The sequence below is a fragment of the Neoarius graeffei genome, chromosome 9, assembly GCF_027579695.1.
Source record: "Neoarius graeffei isolate fNeoGra1 chromosome 9, fNeoGra1.pri, whole genome shotgun sequence".
Taxonomy (NCBI): Eukaryota; Metazoa; Chordata; class Actinopteri; order Siluriformes; family Ariidae; genus Neoarius; species Neoarius graeffei.
In genome coordinates, this window is record NC_083577.1 from 88,379,161 (window position 1) to 88,394,659 (window position 15,499).

At 40.4% G+C, this 15,499-nt stretch overlaps 1 protein-coding gene across 1 annotated transcript in view; it reads left to right on the forward strand.

The window, feature by feature from the left end:
* The window catches only part of gmppaa (GDP-mannose pyrophosphorylase Aa), a 30,308-nt gene extending 15,068 nt beyond the window's left edge, over window positions 1-15,240 (forward strand). Inside the window, exons 7-12 of the mRNA XM_060930434.1 lie at window positions 1,403-1,537; window positions 4,150-4,247; window positions 7,849-7,895; window positions 8,229-8,321; window positions 11,369-11,537; window positions 14,481-15,240. Coding sequence (XP_060786417.1) covers window positions 1,403-1,537; window positions 4,150-4,247; window positions 7,849-7,895; window positions 8,229-8,321; window positions 11,369-11,537; window positions 14,481-14,581 — 643 coding nt within the window. The 3' untranslated portion in view covers window positions 14,582-15,240. The remainder of the gene's footprint in view (window positions 1-1,402; window positions 1,538-4,149; window positions 4,248-7,848; window positions 7,896-8,228; window positions 8,322-11,368; window positions 11,538-14,480) is intronic.
* The last annotated feature ends 259 nt before the right edge of the window (window positions 15,241-15,499 follow it).

The window sequence follows — 15,499 nt, forward strand, 5'->3', positions numbered from 1 at the left end:
TTTTCTGGCTTCAACCAGTAGCAAACTGAGGCATTTCAGGGAGGCGGGTCAACCACGCGCTTTGGGAAACGGTTGGGCTTAATATCTTTGCCAGACCAAATGCTCGCAGAGCTTTGAAGTTGCGTTAGCCAGACTACCTTATAGCGAGCTCGGACAGCAGCCTGGTTGATCTGGGTTTGGCGAAGGAATACATTCTGTTGTGCAGCCAGTCCGCATTTCATCCTCCGAATCCTGTCTTCTCTTGTTTGCCCTCACAAACTAGCATACTCTTTGTGGCGGGTTTCGTAGTGACGACGCAGATTATATTCTTTGAAAACCGACACACTTTTTTTTACATACAAGACAAACTGCACGGTCCTTACACTGAGCGAAAAAATAATCGGTGGTCCACTGTTCTTTAAAAACTCTGCACTCTCTGTCAGCTTTTCGCTAACCGTTAGCCATTTTACTGTCCTGAACACTGACAGTCCTCTGCGCGTGCGCTGCCTGTCACCGCTTGATCGCAAGCATATGACGAAAATTCAGAAAATATGAATAGTTCATTTTATAACTAAATATCAATTTTAATTGATAAAATCAACAAAATACAAGATGCAGACATGTTATTATTTGCCAAAAAGCAATTTAAAAAAATAGACCATGACCACTTTTGGGGATTGCCTCATAGGGCCGGTTCAAGTGGTGGGGGGCAGAGGGGCTGGGGGGCCGGTCAAAGGGGGGTGGCGGGCCGTAGTTTGATGACCCCTGGTCTAGAGCCATAGAACATTTCAGGTTTCTGGATTTATTATTTAATTAAACATTAAACTCTGAACATGGTGTTAAATTTCATGGCTGACATTTTGACTCCGACTAAAGATTTCTTCATTTGGTGGTTAAAGGACCATTTAGTCGCAAAGTGAATAAAATCCGAGGCCAGTATGTGGAAAATTCTGGAATTTGGTTGATTTTGCACAGAATAACCCAGAAACCTCTGAATATTTGGTTGCATATCTCGTGCTTGCTCTAACTGCATCGAGCCAGTGACATCACCAAACTGCTGAATTCTTCTTTTGTGAGAGTTTACCAGGCGAGTAGCACAGCTTCTTTCAGTCGCTGCTTGTTTTGCAGGGTTTGTAATCTCACTCGCACAATGAGCCTCATTTATCAAACTGGATACAAACAAATTTACATGAAAAGTGCGTTCGTCATTGTAATAGCGAGGGAAATGGAGATCCCAGAGCAAATCCATACATTAAGACAAATAAGACTCGATGTTTAATTAGGACAAAAGTAACGGAGCCTGATAAAGGTAGAGGAACTGATGTGGAGCTGAGACGCTGAAATGGCTGAGCTGCATTACTGGAAGATTTAGCACATGCTGGCTTTTACTGAGTAATTTTGTGTGTGTGTTTGTGTGTTGCAGAGATGAGCAGTGTAACGGCTGGCAGAGAGCAGAGGTCATCCGTCTGGAGCAGGATATTTTCACGGCGCTGGCGGCTCAGGAGAAACTCTACGTGTACAAAACAGACCGATTCTGGAGTCAGATTAAATCTGCAGGGTGAGCCCATCATTACCATCATCATCATCATCATCATCATCTGTTTTATTATTTATGGGGTGGGACTAGATTAAAAAAATAATCTAATTAATTATAGGCTTTGTAATTAATTAATCTCAATTAATCGCACTACCATATTTGCCCCAAAAGCAACATTTATTTTATGTAACTACAGTGGGGCAAAAAAGTATTTAGTCAGCCACCAATTGTGCAAGTTCTCCCACTTAAAAAGATGAGAGAGGCCTGTAATTTTCATCATAGGTACACTTCAACTATGAGAGACAGAATGGGGGGAAAGAATCCAGGAAATCACATTGTAGGATTTTTAATGAATTAATTGGTAAATTCCTCGGTAAAATAAGTATTTGGTCACCTACAAACAAGCAAGATTTCTGGCTCTCACAGACCTGTAACTTCTTCTTTAAGAGGCTCCTCTGTCCTCCACTCGTTACCTGTATTAATGGCACCTGTTTGAACTCGTTATCAGTATAAAAGACACCTGTCCACAACCTCAAACAGTCACACTCCAAACTCCACTATGGCCAAGACCAAAGAGCTGTCAAAGGACACCAGAAACAAAACTGTAGACCTGCACCAGGCTGGGAAGACTGAATCTGCAATAGGTAAGCAGCTTGGTGTGAAGAAATCAACTGTGGGAGCAATTACTAGAAAATGGAAGACATACAAGACCGCTGATAATCTCCCTCGATCTGGGGCTCCACGCAAGATCTCACCCCGTGGGGTCAAAATGATCACAAGAACGGTGAGCAAAAATCCCAGAAACACACGGGGGGACCTAGTGAATGACCTGCAGAGAGCTGGGACCAAAGTAACAAAGGCTACCATCAGTAACGCACTATGCCGCCAGGGACTCAAATCCTGCAGTGCCAGACGTGTCCCCCTGCTTAAGCCAGTACATGTCCAGGCCCGTCTGAAGTTTGCTAACCAAAATAGAACTTTTTGGTAAAAACTCTGCTTGTCGTGTTTGGAGGAGAAAGAATGCTGAGTTGCATCCAAAGAACACCATACCTACTGTGAAGCATGGGGGTGGAAACATCATGCTTTGGGGCTGTTTTTCTGCAAAGGGACCAGGACGACTGATCCGTGTAAAGGAAAGAATGAATGGGGCCATGTATCGTGAGATTTTGAGTGAAAACCTCCTTCCATCAGCAAGGGCATTGAAGATGAAACGTGGCTGGGTCTTTCAGCATGACAATGATCCCAAACACACCGCCCGGGCAATGAAAGAGTGGCTTCGTAAGAAGCATTTCAAGGTCCTGGAGTGGCCTAGCCAGTCTCCAGATCTCAACCCCATAGAAAATCTTTGGAGGGAGTTGAAAGTCGGTGTTGCCCAGCGACAGCCCCAAAACATCACTGCTCTAGAGGAGATCTGCATGGAGGAATGGGCCAAAATACCAGCAACAGTGTGTGAAAACCTTGTGAAGACTTACAGAAAACGTTTGACCTCTGTCATTGCCAACAAAGGGTATATAACAAAGTATTGAGATGAACTTTTGTTATTGACCAAATACTTATTTTCCACCATAATTTGCAAATAAATTCATTAAAAATCAGACAATGTGATTTTCTGGATTCTTTCCCCCCATTCTGTCTCTCATAGTTGAAGTGTACCTATGATGAAAATTACAGGCCTCTCTCATCTTTTTAAGTGGGAGAACTTGCACAACTGGTGACTGACTAAATACTTTTTTGCCCCACTGTAAATAATATGTGAAGAGTTCAAATAATACACAGACATGATTTTTAGATTCAAGCTCATTTAATGGCTGTAAACAATACATTGCATTTCATTTTGCAGTAGTAAACAAAGGTCCCTGTCCAAAATTGAAGGGACTAAAGTTTCAGTGCCATTTTACTAACCATTTTAGTTGTTGCCTTCTGCATCACACATTGCAATCTGTGAGACATCTCGTAGACCCTTGTCTTCTACCACCGATAGCGGTCTGCAGTCCAGAGCAATCCACTCGGCCAGCGTGTTCGTTAAATTTTACGACGTTGCCCTGCTCATTTTCTTCTGGAATCCAGCCATTTCTTCGAGTTTGCACTGCTGACCAGAACTGCTACCTCGAGCTGCAGCTGTTTCAGTAATCGCGGTGACATGCTTGGCATTTAAATGGTACCGTAAAGTTGACGAGCTTCTGTGATAAGCAAACTCCTTTCTGCACAGTTTGCAATAAACTGTGGTTTTATCGCCAGTTCCATCGGGTCGTTTTTTGAATATAAATTTACCGTCCAGCAGACCCGGCATGCTTTCAAGCTCCATTGCTGTAACTGGAACTGTGTGCGTCAGTATATTTGTTGCACCATAACACGGTGCACTAACAATGGTTCAGGGTTGTTTGGCATGCAAACTGCGATAAAATGCGTTAATATTTTTAACAAATTGATTAGTTTGAAATTAATTAATCGTAATTAACGCGTTAATGTCCCACCCCTAATTATTTACATTCTAACAAAATTATTTCATGACCTTGGCTTCATTAGAGTTGGATTATCGGATTGATGTTTGGATTTGTTTTAATCCTCAGACTGTTTTTAAACCTTTTGTACTCCAACACTGATCACTTTTTGTTGTTTGTTTGTTGTTTTAGATCAGCGATCTACGCCAGTCGGCTGTATCTAAACCAGTACCACAAGACCCACCCTGAGAGACTGGCCACCAATAAGGATGGGGGGCCGAAAATAATCGGTACTCGTTTTACTGCCGGGGTTCAAACACACGCTTCAGTTCACTTTCATAACACCGATCTAAAACTACTCCATTTTAATGTTCCAATTAGACAAAACGCAGCTCACAGGAGCCTCTGTGTGCATTTTCTATATCCTAGCGCATCTCAAACAATTAAAATATCATGAAAAAGTTCAATATCAGTTATTTAATAAAGTAAAAATTTAATATATTCTCGACTTATTACACACAAAATGTTTCAAGCATTTTTCTGTTGTAATTTTGATAATTATGGCACACAGTATATAAAAAAGGTAACTCGAAAGATGAGAATATTTGATTTGGAGTTTGAGTAAAACAGTATAAACGCTGTGTATCTCTCAGTCTAGTTCAGTCCACGCAACCACAAAGACCGACACCTTCCACAAGGAGGGAGGGCCACAGAAGGTCATTGCTGAAAAGGCTGGCTGGAAAAGGTGCACAAGCAACAGGGATGAGTGCAGCCTTGAGAGCATTGTCAAGAGCTTGGGAGAGCTTCACAAGGAGTGGACTGAGGCTGGTGTCAGTGCATCAAGAGCCACCACGCTCAGATGTCTTCAGGAAAGGGGCTACAACTGTCACATTCCTAATATCAAGCCCCTCCTAAACCAGAGACAGTGTCAGAAGCGTCTTACCTGGGCTAAGGAGAGAAAGAACTGAACTGTTGGTCCGAAGTCCTCTTTTCAGTAAATTTTGCATTTCATTTGGAAATCAAGGTCCTAGAGTCTGGAGGAAGAGTGGAGAGGCACAGAATCCAAGATGTTTGAAGTCCAGTGTGAAGTTTCCACAGTCTGTGATGATTTGGGGTGCCATGACATCTGCTGGTGTTGGTCCACTGTGTTTTATCAAGTCCAAAGTCAATGCAGTGTCTACAGGAGATTTTAGAGCACTGCATGCTTCCATCTGCTGACGAGCTTTATGGAGATGCCGATTTCCTTTTCCAGCAGGACTCCGCACCTGCTCACAGTGCCAAAACTACTCCCAAATGGTTTGCTGACCCTGATATTACTGTGCTTGATTGGCCAGCCGACTCACCTGACCTGAACCCCAGAGAGAATCTATAGACTATTGTTAACAGGAAGATGAGAAACACCCGACCCGAAAATACAGACGAGCTGAAGGTCACGATCAAAGCAACCTGGGCTTCAGTAACACCTCAGCAGTGCCACAGGCTGGTCGCCTCCCTGCCACGCCGCAATGATGCAGTAATTCATGGTCAAGGAGCCCCAACCAAGTACTGAGTATATAAATGAACACACTTTTCAGAAGTTGGACATTTCTGTATTATAAATGCTTTTTGATTGGTTTTAGAAAATATTCTTATTATCTGAGATGCTGGATTTCTGATTTTCATGAGCTATAAGCCATAATCATCAAAATTACAACAAAAAAAAAACAGGCTTTAAATATTTCACTTTGTGTAATGAATATATAATATATGAAAGTTTACCTTTTTGAATTAAATTATGAAAAAAACAAACTTTTTTACAATATTCAATTTTAATTTTTTTACGAATACTAGTATTTGTGAATATTTGATCATATTCGTCTTGTTTATTTTATCCACACATGTTGCTTAATGATTCTATAAACCTTCCTTTTTTTTCTATTTTCATTATAAACTTTGTAATTTAATGAATAATTTTGTTCATGTAATACATTTGACCTTCACCTTCCTCATCAAAACAAAACAGGATTTTTACAGCAGTTCCTCAGATCCACTCTGAACAAATAGGACTAAACTGTACCTTTGGGTCGGTACCTTCAGCGGTACTTCTTCTGTACCTTTCCTTTGTGTCTTTCACCTGGAAATGTGGATATAGTTTATAGATTTAAAATAGTTGAACGTATCCATAAGCTACTGCTCGTACATGGATAGTAATTAGTAACTTAAAGGCGTCGTGCGGTAATTTCAGCAATCAGGCTATATCATGTGTCAAAATGTCGGGTTTGGTGGGTTATTCAAGCCCCTCGGTTTCCCGCGATCTCAGTGTCACGATGCGCCCGCTACAAGCATTTAAAGTTGACGCGCACAGCCAAATTTAGGCAGCCAGCCGTTAACTAGGTCAACTTATGTGTGACGTCATACCAGTAACCTCCCTTGGGTGATGCTGGCCTGTCGCCATGTTTTCTCTATAGCGTGCGTTTACCAGAGTTGTTTACATTGCGGATTTTGTGGATTTATTCAGTTTGTGGATAGTTTTGAACACTCAAAACACTATGAAATGATGTATTAATATTCTGTGATACAAAATGCCTAATCGGTGTATTGTGTTTGGCTGTAACAACGAACACTGAACACTATTTGTGACTGTTATCAATGGATCTGATTTCAAGGTCATGGCTAGGTATTGATAGAAAAAAAATATTTTTTTAAAAACACACGTTTTAAGTGTTTCTATGTATCAATCATTAATTGTACAAAATGATTTTCATACATTTATGTATTTGTCATATCTTTCTTTGTCACATGAAGTGTTGTCTTGATAACATACGTGGCACATAATTTTAGCAAATGGATGACAGAAGATTAATTGAAAGATTTATGCCACAGAGCTGCCTTTAACTAATAATTATCACTTATTACTGACGATTGTACGTTTACTAAACAATACAATACAAAGCTCAATACTCCCAGCCTATAACATACTGAATATCAAGTTAAAATCAACCGCAATAAAAGGAAAATGATGAAAACTGGAATATCGAGGGGTCTACTGTATCAGAAGGCCCACTGCATTTCGCGAGATCGCAAGCTGTCAAGTTGCTAGAATTCAATCTTTCTAGCTATACTTTCACCCCCTACAGCTATCAGTATTACACACAATCATAGATTAATCGCACAGCATTCTAATTCAAGTGAAAATGGTCTTTAAAAATACACACAAGTAGTGATTTAGTCAGAGAAACCAACCAAAACAAGTCTTCAAGTCGCCGGTCTTCTTCATTCTCGTCTTCGTCAGAACTGTCCTCATTTTCTTCTGAAGATGAGCGCTCAGGTTCAAATCTGTAAGGCTGGATCCCACCAGGACATTCAGCTGTCAAAATCTCTACTTGTGGGCCATTTTCTTCTTCTGTATCGGTAAAATCAAAGCTAATTTCCTCAGCATCGCTCCTATTTTCTGGTGTGTCCGCCGTTGCAACTGCACCGAGTGGTTACTGGTATGACGTCACGCAGCTGTTCCATTGACCGAGAGGGGGCGCTGCGAACGCGGGAAATTTCAAGTGATGGGCATGACCAAATAAGGACCGATTACAACCGCGGGAAGCTTTTGAAAAATCGACGGTCAATTTATTTTGAATCTCGAAAGCATTCTGGTGCAGAATAATGCGACTTTTATCGCCGCTGCGTGACGCCTTTAAAGGTCCAGTATGTGAGTAAACGTTACAGAATCCGTCTGTTTAATGATAACACTCCAACGATATGGAATGGTACAGTTTAGTACCCTTTTTTCTGAGAGTGTATCCTGTTTCCTTGTTTATTTAAAAAAAAGGGGGAAATGGGAATAAACGGTTGACAGATGATGTATCGTTATGTAAACACACTCATGCAGTATTAATGCCCGGTATGTCTGATTTTTAGGAAATGTTTACGTCCATCCGACTGCGAACATCGACCCCACTGCTGTGGTAAGTCCTGAATATTTATCAGAGTCCTCATCTGCAGGAAGCTTTATTAGTATTAACATCATGTGAAAAAGAAAGTACACCCTTCCTACTTCCACAGTCATGAAGAGAGTAATTAGCAGCCGGGTGTTACGAATGAAATGCGCAAGATTCCTTTTTTCACTGACTATAATATGTTTATATCATGAATCTACTTGGTGAAGCACGGTGGTGGGAGCATCATGTTGAGTTATTCTCTCATTGCTGCTGGTGCGATGAGAACTGAAATGCTCAGTGTTTAAAATGTCTCGGAGTTAATCAGGTTCAATCTTTTTGGATTATTATTTATTCTCGCAGTTGGGTCCGAACGTGTCGATAGGAACCGGAGTGACGATCGGAGCTGGGGTTCGAGTCAGAGAGTCCATCATCCTCCACGGAGCCACTTTACAGGCATTTTCTATATTTTCCTGCCCTTTTTATTCTTTAGTACAGTTTATTATTAGTGTACTATCGACATCCAGGATTTCTGTACACAAAGGCATTAGGGCTGAGTGACACAATAACAGAATATCGATACGGTCATAAATTATTTCGCAATATTTTCTGAGATGCTGTGGATACATCATGAGATCTCTATTAAACTTTTTTTTTAATAAATACAAACTGATTGGAATCAGCTGTTCGGTCTTGATTTAACTGTGGAAATAGATTTAACAGGAAATCGGAGCGAATGGAGGCGGGAGAAACGTTCATAAAAGTTTATTAAGAAAAGGATGGTTAGTTATTAATGTTTTCCGTTCAAAATTTTTTTTTCAATTTAACAAAGAATATTTGAGTTGATAAAGAATTGGAAAATAAATGTAATTTTCTGTGAATCAAATTTTATGTTTTGCATTTAATGCTTTTCAAAAAAAATATCTTGTTAAGACTTGAATCATGAATCGAATTAAATTAAATCAGGCATCGGGTGAATCATTACATGCCATATAAATAAAACTACATTCATTCTTGTAGATATTATAAACAGGTCAAACAGTTATTTTTATATAACACGACTTCTGCTAACAGTCTGTTAACAAACCTACAGTGCTGAGCGTAAATGATTGCACCCCCTTTGAAAAGTAACATTTTAAACAATATCTCAATGAACACAAACAATTTCCAAAATGTTGAAAAGACAAAGTTTAATATAACATCTGTTTAACTTATAACGGGAAAGTAAGGTTAATAATATAACTTAGATTACACATTTTTCAGTTTTACTCAAATTAGGATGGTGCAAAAATGAGTACACCCCACAACGAAAACTACTCCATCTAGTACTTTGTATGGCCTCCATGATTTTTAATGACAGCACCAAGTCTTCTAGGCATGGAATGAACAAGTTGGCGACATTTTGCAGCATCAATCTTTTTCCATTCTTCAACAACGACCTCTTTTAGTGACTGGATGCTGGATGGAGAGTGATGCTCAACTTGTCTCTTCAGAATTCCCCAAAGAAAATAATTTATTTCCACCACAATGGTGAAGGCTACAAGAAGATCAGCAAAGCTTTACTTATCAGTCAGAATACTGTAGCAAAAGTGGTACAAAAATTGAAGAAAGATGGAACTGCAACCATCTCACAGAGACGTCCAGGTCGTCCACGGAAGTTAACACCTCGACAGGAGCGTCTTCTGATGAGAAGGGTTGAAGAAAATCGGCATGCAAGTTCACTGCAGTTATCTAAAGAAGTAGAAAGCCAAACTGGGGTGACTATTTCCCGTGACACAATACGGCGTACACTGCAGAGGAACGGCATGCATGGATGCCGTCCATGAAAGAAGCCTCTCCTAAAGCCCAGGCACAAAAAAAGCCCACCTAGAGTTTGCCAGGGCCCATGCTGACAAAGATGAAGACTACTGGGACTCTATACTCTGGAGTGATGAGACCAAGATAAATGATTTTGGAACTGATGGCTTCAAAACTGTATGGCGTCGCAAAGGTGAGGAATACAAAGAAAAATGCCTGGTGCCTACAGTGAAACATGGTGGTGGCAGCATCCTTATGTGGGGCTGCATGAGTGCTGCTGGTGTCGGGGAGCTGCATTTCATTGATGGCATCATGAATTCACAGATGTATTGCTCTATACTGAAAGAGAAGATGCTACCATCACTCCGTGCCCTTGGTCGTCGTGCACTTTTCCAACATGACTAAACACACATCTAAGGCCACTGTTGGATTTCTGAAGAAGAACAGGGTGAAAGTGATTCAGTGGCCAAGTACGTCTCCTGATCTGAACCCAATCGAACACCTATGGGGAATTCTGAAGAGACAAGTTGAGCATCACTCTCCATCCAGCATCCAGTCACTAAAAGAGGTCATTGTTGAAGAATGGAAAAAGATTGATGCTGCAAAATGTCGCCAACTTGTTCATTCCATGCCTAGAAGACTTGGTGCTGTCATTAAAAATCATGGAGGCCATACAAAGTACTAGATGTAGTAGTTTTTGTTGTGGGGTGTACTCATTTTTGCACCACCCTAATTTGAGTAAAACTGAAAAATGTGTAATCTAAGTTATATTATTAACCTTACTTTCACGTTATAAGTTAAACAGATGTTATATTAAACTTTATCTTGTCGACATTTTGGAAATTGTGTTCATTGAGATATTGTTTAAAATGTTACTTTTCAAAGGGGGTGCACTCATTTACGCTCAGCACTGTATATGTTGTTTTTATTCTGTCCATATTCACTGGATATGAGCAATCGGACGCTCTGATTGGCGACTCTACTACGAGGATGTCGGCTCATATACCGTGAGTAGAGAAAAACAGAATGGTGGATCGTGTTGCTGAACCAACCGAGGATGAAATAAAAACTGCTTGAAAACAAAACCCCAGAAATACAAAAAAAAACCCAACAAAATATGGAATAAAAGTATCTGATGGTAAGAGCATATCTTCTTTTTTATTTTTCAAGAATTATTATCGCATTTTTCACAAATTGCTCCTGTCATTTCGTCGGTTTGTTTACATTCTAAGCGGAAATGATTTTGTCGGACGTCTTGTATAAAGTTTTTATTGATTGAATTTGCAAAAAAAAAAAATGCTCTGTTTCTCAAAATCCAGTGAATGTGGAGAGAATAAAACAGTTATTCCACTCAAGCTTGTCGTACATGGATTAGAGACGACTCGGTGCTATGCGCCTCGTCAGCCATCAGCTCATGTACGACTCGATTTTATGGAATAACTGTTAAATATATTGCGCTACATATTACTGACCTCTGCACAATACCGAGTACGTCCATTTGTCATGTTAGATCAATGTTTGTTTGTTTTTTTAATATAATACTAAAACAGCACTTCAGCGCCCCCTACTGATGAGCTATAATTTAGTTTTTGCACTGTTACTGTAGTTCAGTGCTCACCTTTTAAAAACCATCATTACAGAGCAGTGTGGAACACCGACACCTCAGGATTCACTTCAGTTTATCCCGTGTGTGTGTGTGTGTACAGGACCACAGCTGTGTGTTGAACAGTATAATCGGGTGGGACAGCACCATCGGGAAGTGGGCGAGAGTGGAGGGAACACCGAGTGACCCGAACCCTAACGACCCGTACGCCAAAATCGACAGCGAGACTCTGTTCAGAGACGGAAAACTAACACCGTCCATCACCATCCTGGGTACGACTTCACACACATCCAACAGCATCAGCAGCAGCTCCTACAGATGTAGATCTTGTATTCATTTAATGTTGCATTATCTATACATGTACAGTGCCTTGCAAAAGTATTCACCCCCCTTGGTGTTTGTCCTGTCTTGTCGCATTACAAGCTGGAATTAAAATGGATTTTTGGAGGGGTAGCACCGTTTGATTTACACAACATGCCAACAACTTTAAAGGTGAAAATTGTTTTATTGCGACACAAACAATAATTAAGATGAAAAAACAGAAATCTGGAGTGTGCATAAGTATTCACCCCCCAAAGTCAATCCTTTGTAGAGCCACCTTTTGCTGCAATTCCAGCTGCAAGTCTCTTGGGGTATGTCTCTATTAGCTTAGCACATCTAGCCACTGGGATTTTTGCCCATTCCTCAAGGCAAAACTGCTCCAACTCCTTCAAGTTTGATGGGTTGTGTTGATGTTCAGCAATCTTCAAGTTATGCCACAGATTCTCAGTTGGATTGAGGTCTGGGATTTGACTCGGCCATCCAAGACATTTAAATGTTTCCCTTTAAACCACTCCAGTGTAGCTTTAGCAGTATGTTTAGGGTCATTGTCCTGCTGGAACGTGAACCTTCATCCCAGTCTAAAACCTCTGGCCGACTCAAACAGGTTTTCCTCCAGAATTGTCCTGTATTTAGTGCCATCCATCTTTCCTTCAGTCCTGACCAGCTTTCCTGTCTCTGCAGATGAAAAACATCCCCACAGCATGATGCTGCCACCGCCATGCTTCACTGTAGGAATGGTGTTCTCAGGGTGTTGGGTTTGCGCCACACGTGGCATTTCCCATGATGGCCAAAAAGATCAATTTTAGTTTAATTTGACCAGAGAATCTTCTTCCATGTGTTTGGGGAGTCTGCCACATGCTGTTGGGCAAACTCCAAACATGCTTTCTAAAGCAATGGCTTTTTTCTGGCCACTCTTCCATAAAGCCCCGCCCACTCTGTGGAGTGTACAGCTTAAAGTGGTCCTATGGACAGATACTCCCATCTCCGCTGTGGATCTTTGCAGCTCCTTCAGTGTTATCGTTGTTGCATCTCTGATTAATGCCCTCCTTGCCCGGTCTGTGAGTTTTGGTGGGCGGGGCCTTCTCTTGTCAGGTTTGTAGTGGTGCCATATTCTTTCCATTGTGCTATAATGGATTTAATGGAGCTCCGTGGGATATTCAAAGTTTGGGATATTTTTTAGAACCCAACCCTGATCTATACTTCTCCACAACTTTGTCTCTGACCTGTTTGGAGGCTCCTTGGTTTTCATGTTGCTTGTTTAGTAGTGCTGCAGAGTCAGGGTCCTTCCAGAACAGGGTGATTTATACAGACATCATGTGACACTTTGATTGCACACAGGTGGATCTTAATCAACTAATTCTGTGACCTCTGAAATGAATTATTTGGACCAGCTCTTATTTAGGGGTTTCATACAAAAGGGGGTGAATACTTATGCACACTCCAGATTTCTGTTTTTTTCCATCTTAAATTATTGTTTGAGTCACAAAAAAAAAAAAACAATGTGCACCTTTAAAGTTGTCGGCATGCTGTGTAAATCAAATGGTGCTAAACACTCCAAAAATCCATTTTAATTCCAGCTTGTAATGCAACCAAACACCAAGGGGGATGAATACTTTTGCAAGGCACTGTAGATAGATGGAAAGGAAGTTTATTGATCCCGAGTGAAACTGCAGTTATTGCTCCCCTTACTGAAAGTGCTCTATTGTGAGTATAAAAAGTGCTCATGCAGCGAGTGATATAAGCTACTCAGGAACATTTGTGTGTAATATATATATATATATATATATATATATATATATACACACACACACACACACACACACATACACACACACTAAGTAACTTTAAAAACGCACAATGGAATTCAACACGATATCACTTTAGATCCATGCATATATTTGAAATTTATGATATTGTATGTAATGCACACACATCTTGAAACATCGATAAAGGACATTTATTGTCAAACTCAAGAATTAATTCACAATAAAAAAAATTCAAAGTGACAGTTGGTCCATGTTCGGACCGTCATGCTGGAGATTCTGGGTCTGTGTCGTCCAGGGGTCTCAGCAGCAGTGACTGAGGGTGTCAGGAATCTGTCACGGGGGTGAGCTAGCCTGATGTGCTGATCCTGAACTGGCGTCGTGACTTGAGGCTGATCAGGGCGTGGACGATTCCTGGTGCTCCCTGTCTGTCTGTAACGCTGACTCAAACGGGAAATGGTCGAATGATGAACACCGAAGTGCCGGGTGACCTCTGTCTGTGTACTTCCGGCACGCAACATCCCGATGGCCTGTTCATGTTGATTTTGGCTTAGGCGTGGCATCTTCAATAATGACAATTTTCCCATCATTTCCCCCGGGTATTTATAGGCAAGATTGTGTGTGTACAGTGTATGCAAAATTTGTTTGAAAATTAAAGCCTGTCCATGTCATTGATGACCCGAGTCATATTGTACGTTATTGAGTACAACTCCCTTAAATTCTGATTTGAGCACAGATTTGGAACTTATTCGGGCGGAACGGAGTTATTTTTCCATTGTGATATATTTATTTTCTTCTTGAGATAAACTCAGCACGAATTCAGCAAGTTTTATCAATGTGCATTTTTAAAAGTTACTTATTTTTTTTTTTGATATTCTGTAGTGGAGCTCAAAAGGGAATGCAAGAAAGAAATTACATAATCTCGTTTAAAAATATTTATCCAATTTTATAAAAAAAAAAAATATACACGTTTGGTGTGCTTTTGTAGTTTTACACAGTTTTTTTTAGAGTTCTGTTTTCATTATTTGATTTTTTTTGTAACCGTAGTTTATCTAGTTACTGTAGCATCATGTGTTGTGTGCGCACTTTTAACTGGAGTGTGTATTTTATATTTTTAACGCGTGTGTGCAGGCTGTAACGTGACGATCCCGTCTGAAGTGATCATCCTGAACTCCATCGTCCTTCCACACAAAGACCTGAACCGCAGCTTCAAAAACCAGATCATCCTGTAACAGCAGAGCGTCGATTATCGGTTATACGATGTATCGCAATGTAGTGTTAAATATTGGCACCCCTCCCCTCACTGTGTCCAGTTCATACGTGGATATGAATCTGTCTGGTAACACCAACTTATTTTATACGTAATCCCCAAACTCATACCTTCGGGCTCGTGTGCTCCAGTGACTGCCACTCGTTATAAGGCTCATTATTTTATTTAATTACAGGGAGTCCATTTGCTAAAACCATTCACTAGCGAGAGCTAGTGTAACGTTGAGGTGCTGAGGACATTCACTAATCACAGTCAGAATGAGAACAGACAGCTCGCTGTAGTGTTGGTTAGCTATAAACTAAAGTATTAAATGAAAGGAGGTACAGTATTTCACTGCAGGACCGAAATGTTACTTAGATGAGCGAGTTAGCGTAGCAGCGTAACTGTTAGGATGACCAACTCGGCTACAGCGAGGCAGATTTTTACTCGGAGTCTCAGAATTGAGTGTAATAATGCTTATTGATGCAATTCCTTCAAGCCGTTTAAAGATATATTTGGAAAAAAACCAAAAAACAGGCAGATAAGTGTGTGATTTCGGGATCAGGAGTTTCCTGTTCTGAAACATTAATAAATCAGGTCATGATGTAAGTGTTGTGTTCAATAAAAAGTGTAAAATGGAAATGTTTGTACTTATTGAATGAAAGTCCAAGAGAAGCTGCTCAATGCATTCAGTTTATTTGTTCTTTTTTTTTTTTAATATAAAACACAGTGCTTACTGTGAGGGGGAGAAAAAGTGCCAAAATATTTTTCCTATAAGCAGACACACATTTTATTTCTATAACGTCTCCCCATGTATAGTTTAACATAATATGGATTAAAAAGGATCACGTTTTCACACATGGCTCAGATTCAGTGATTTACAGTCACTGTGTCAATAATC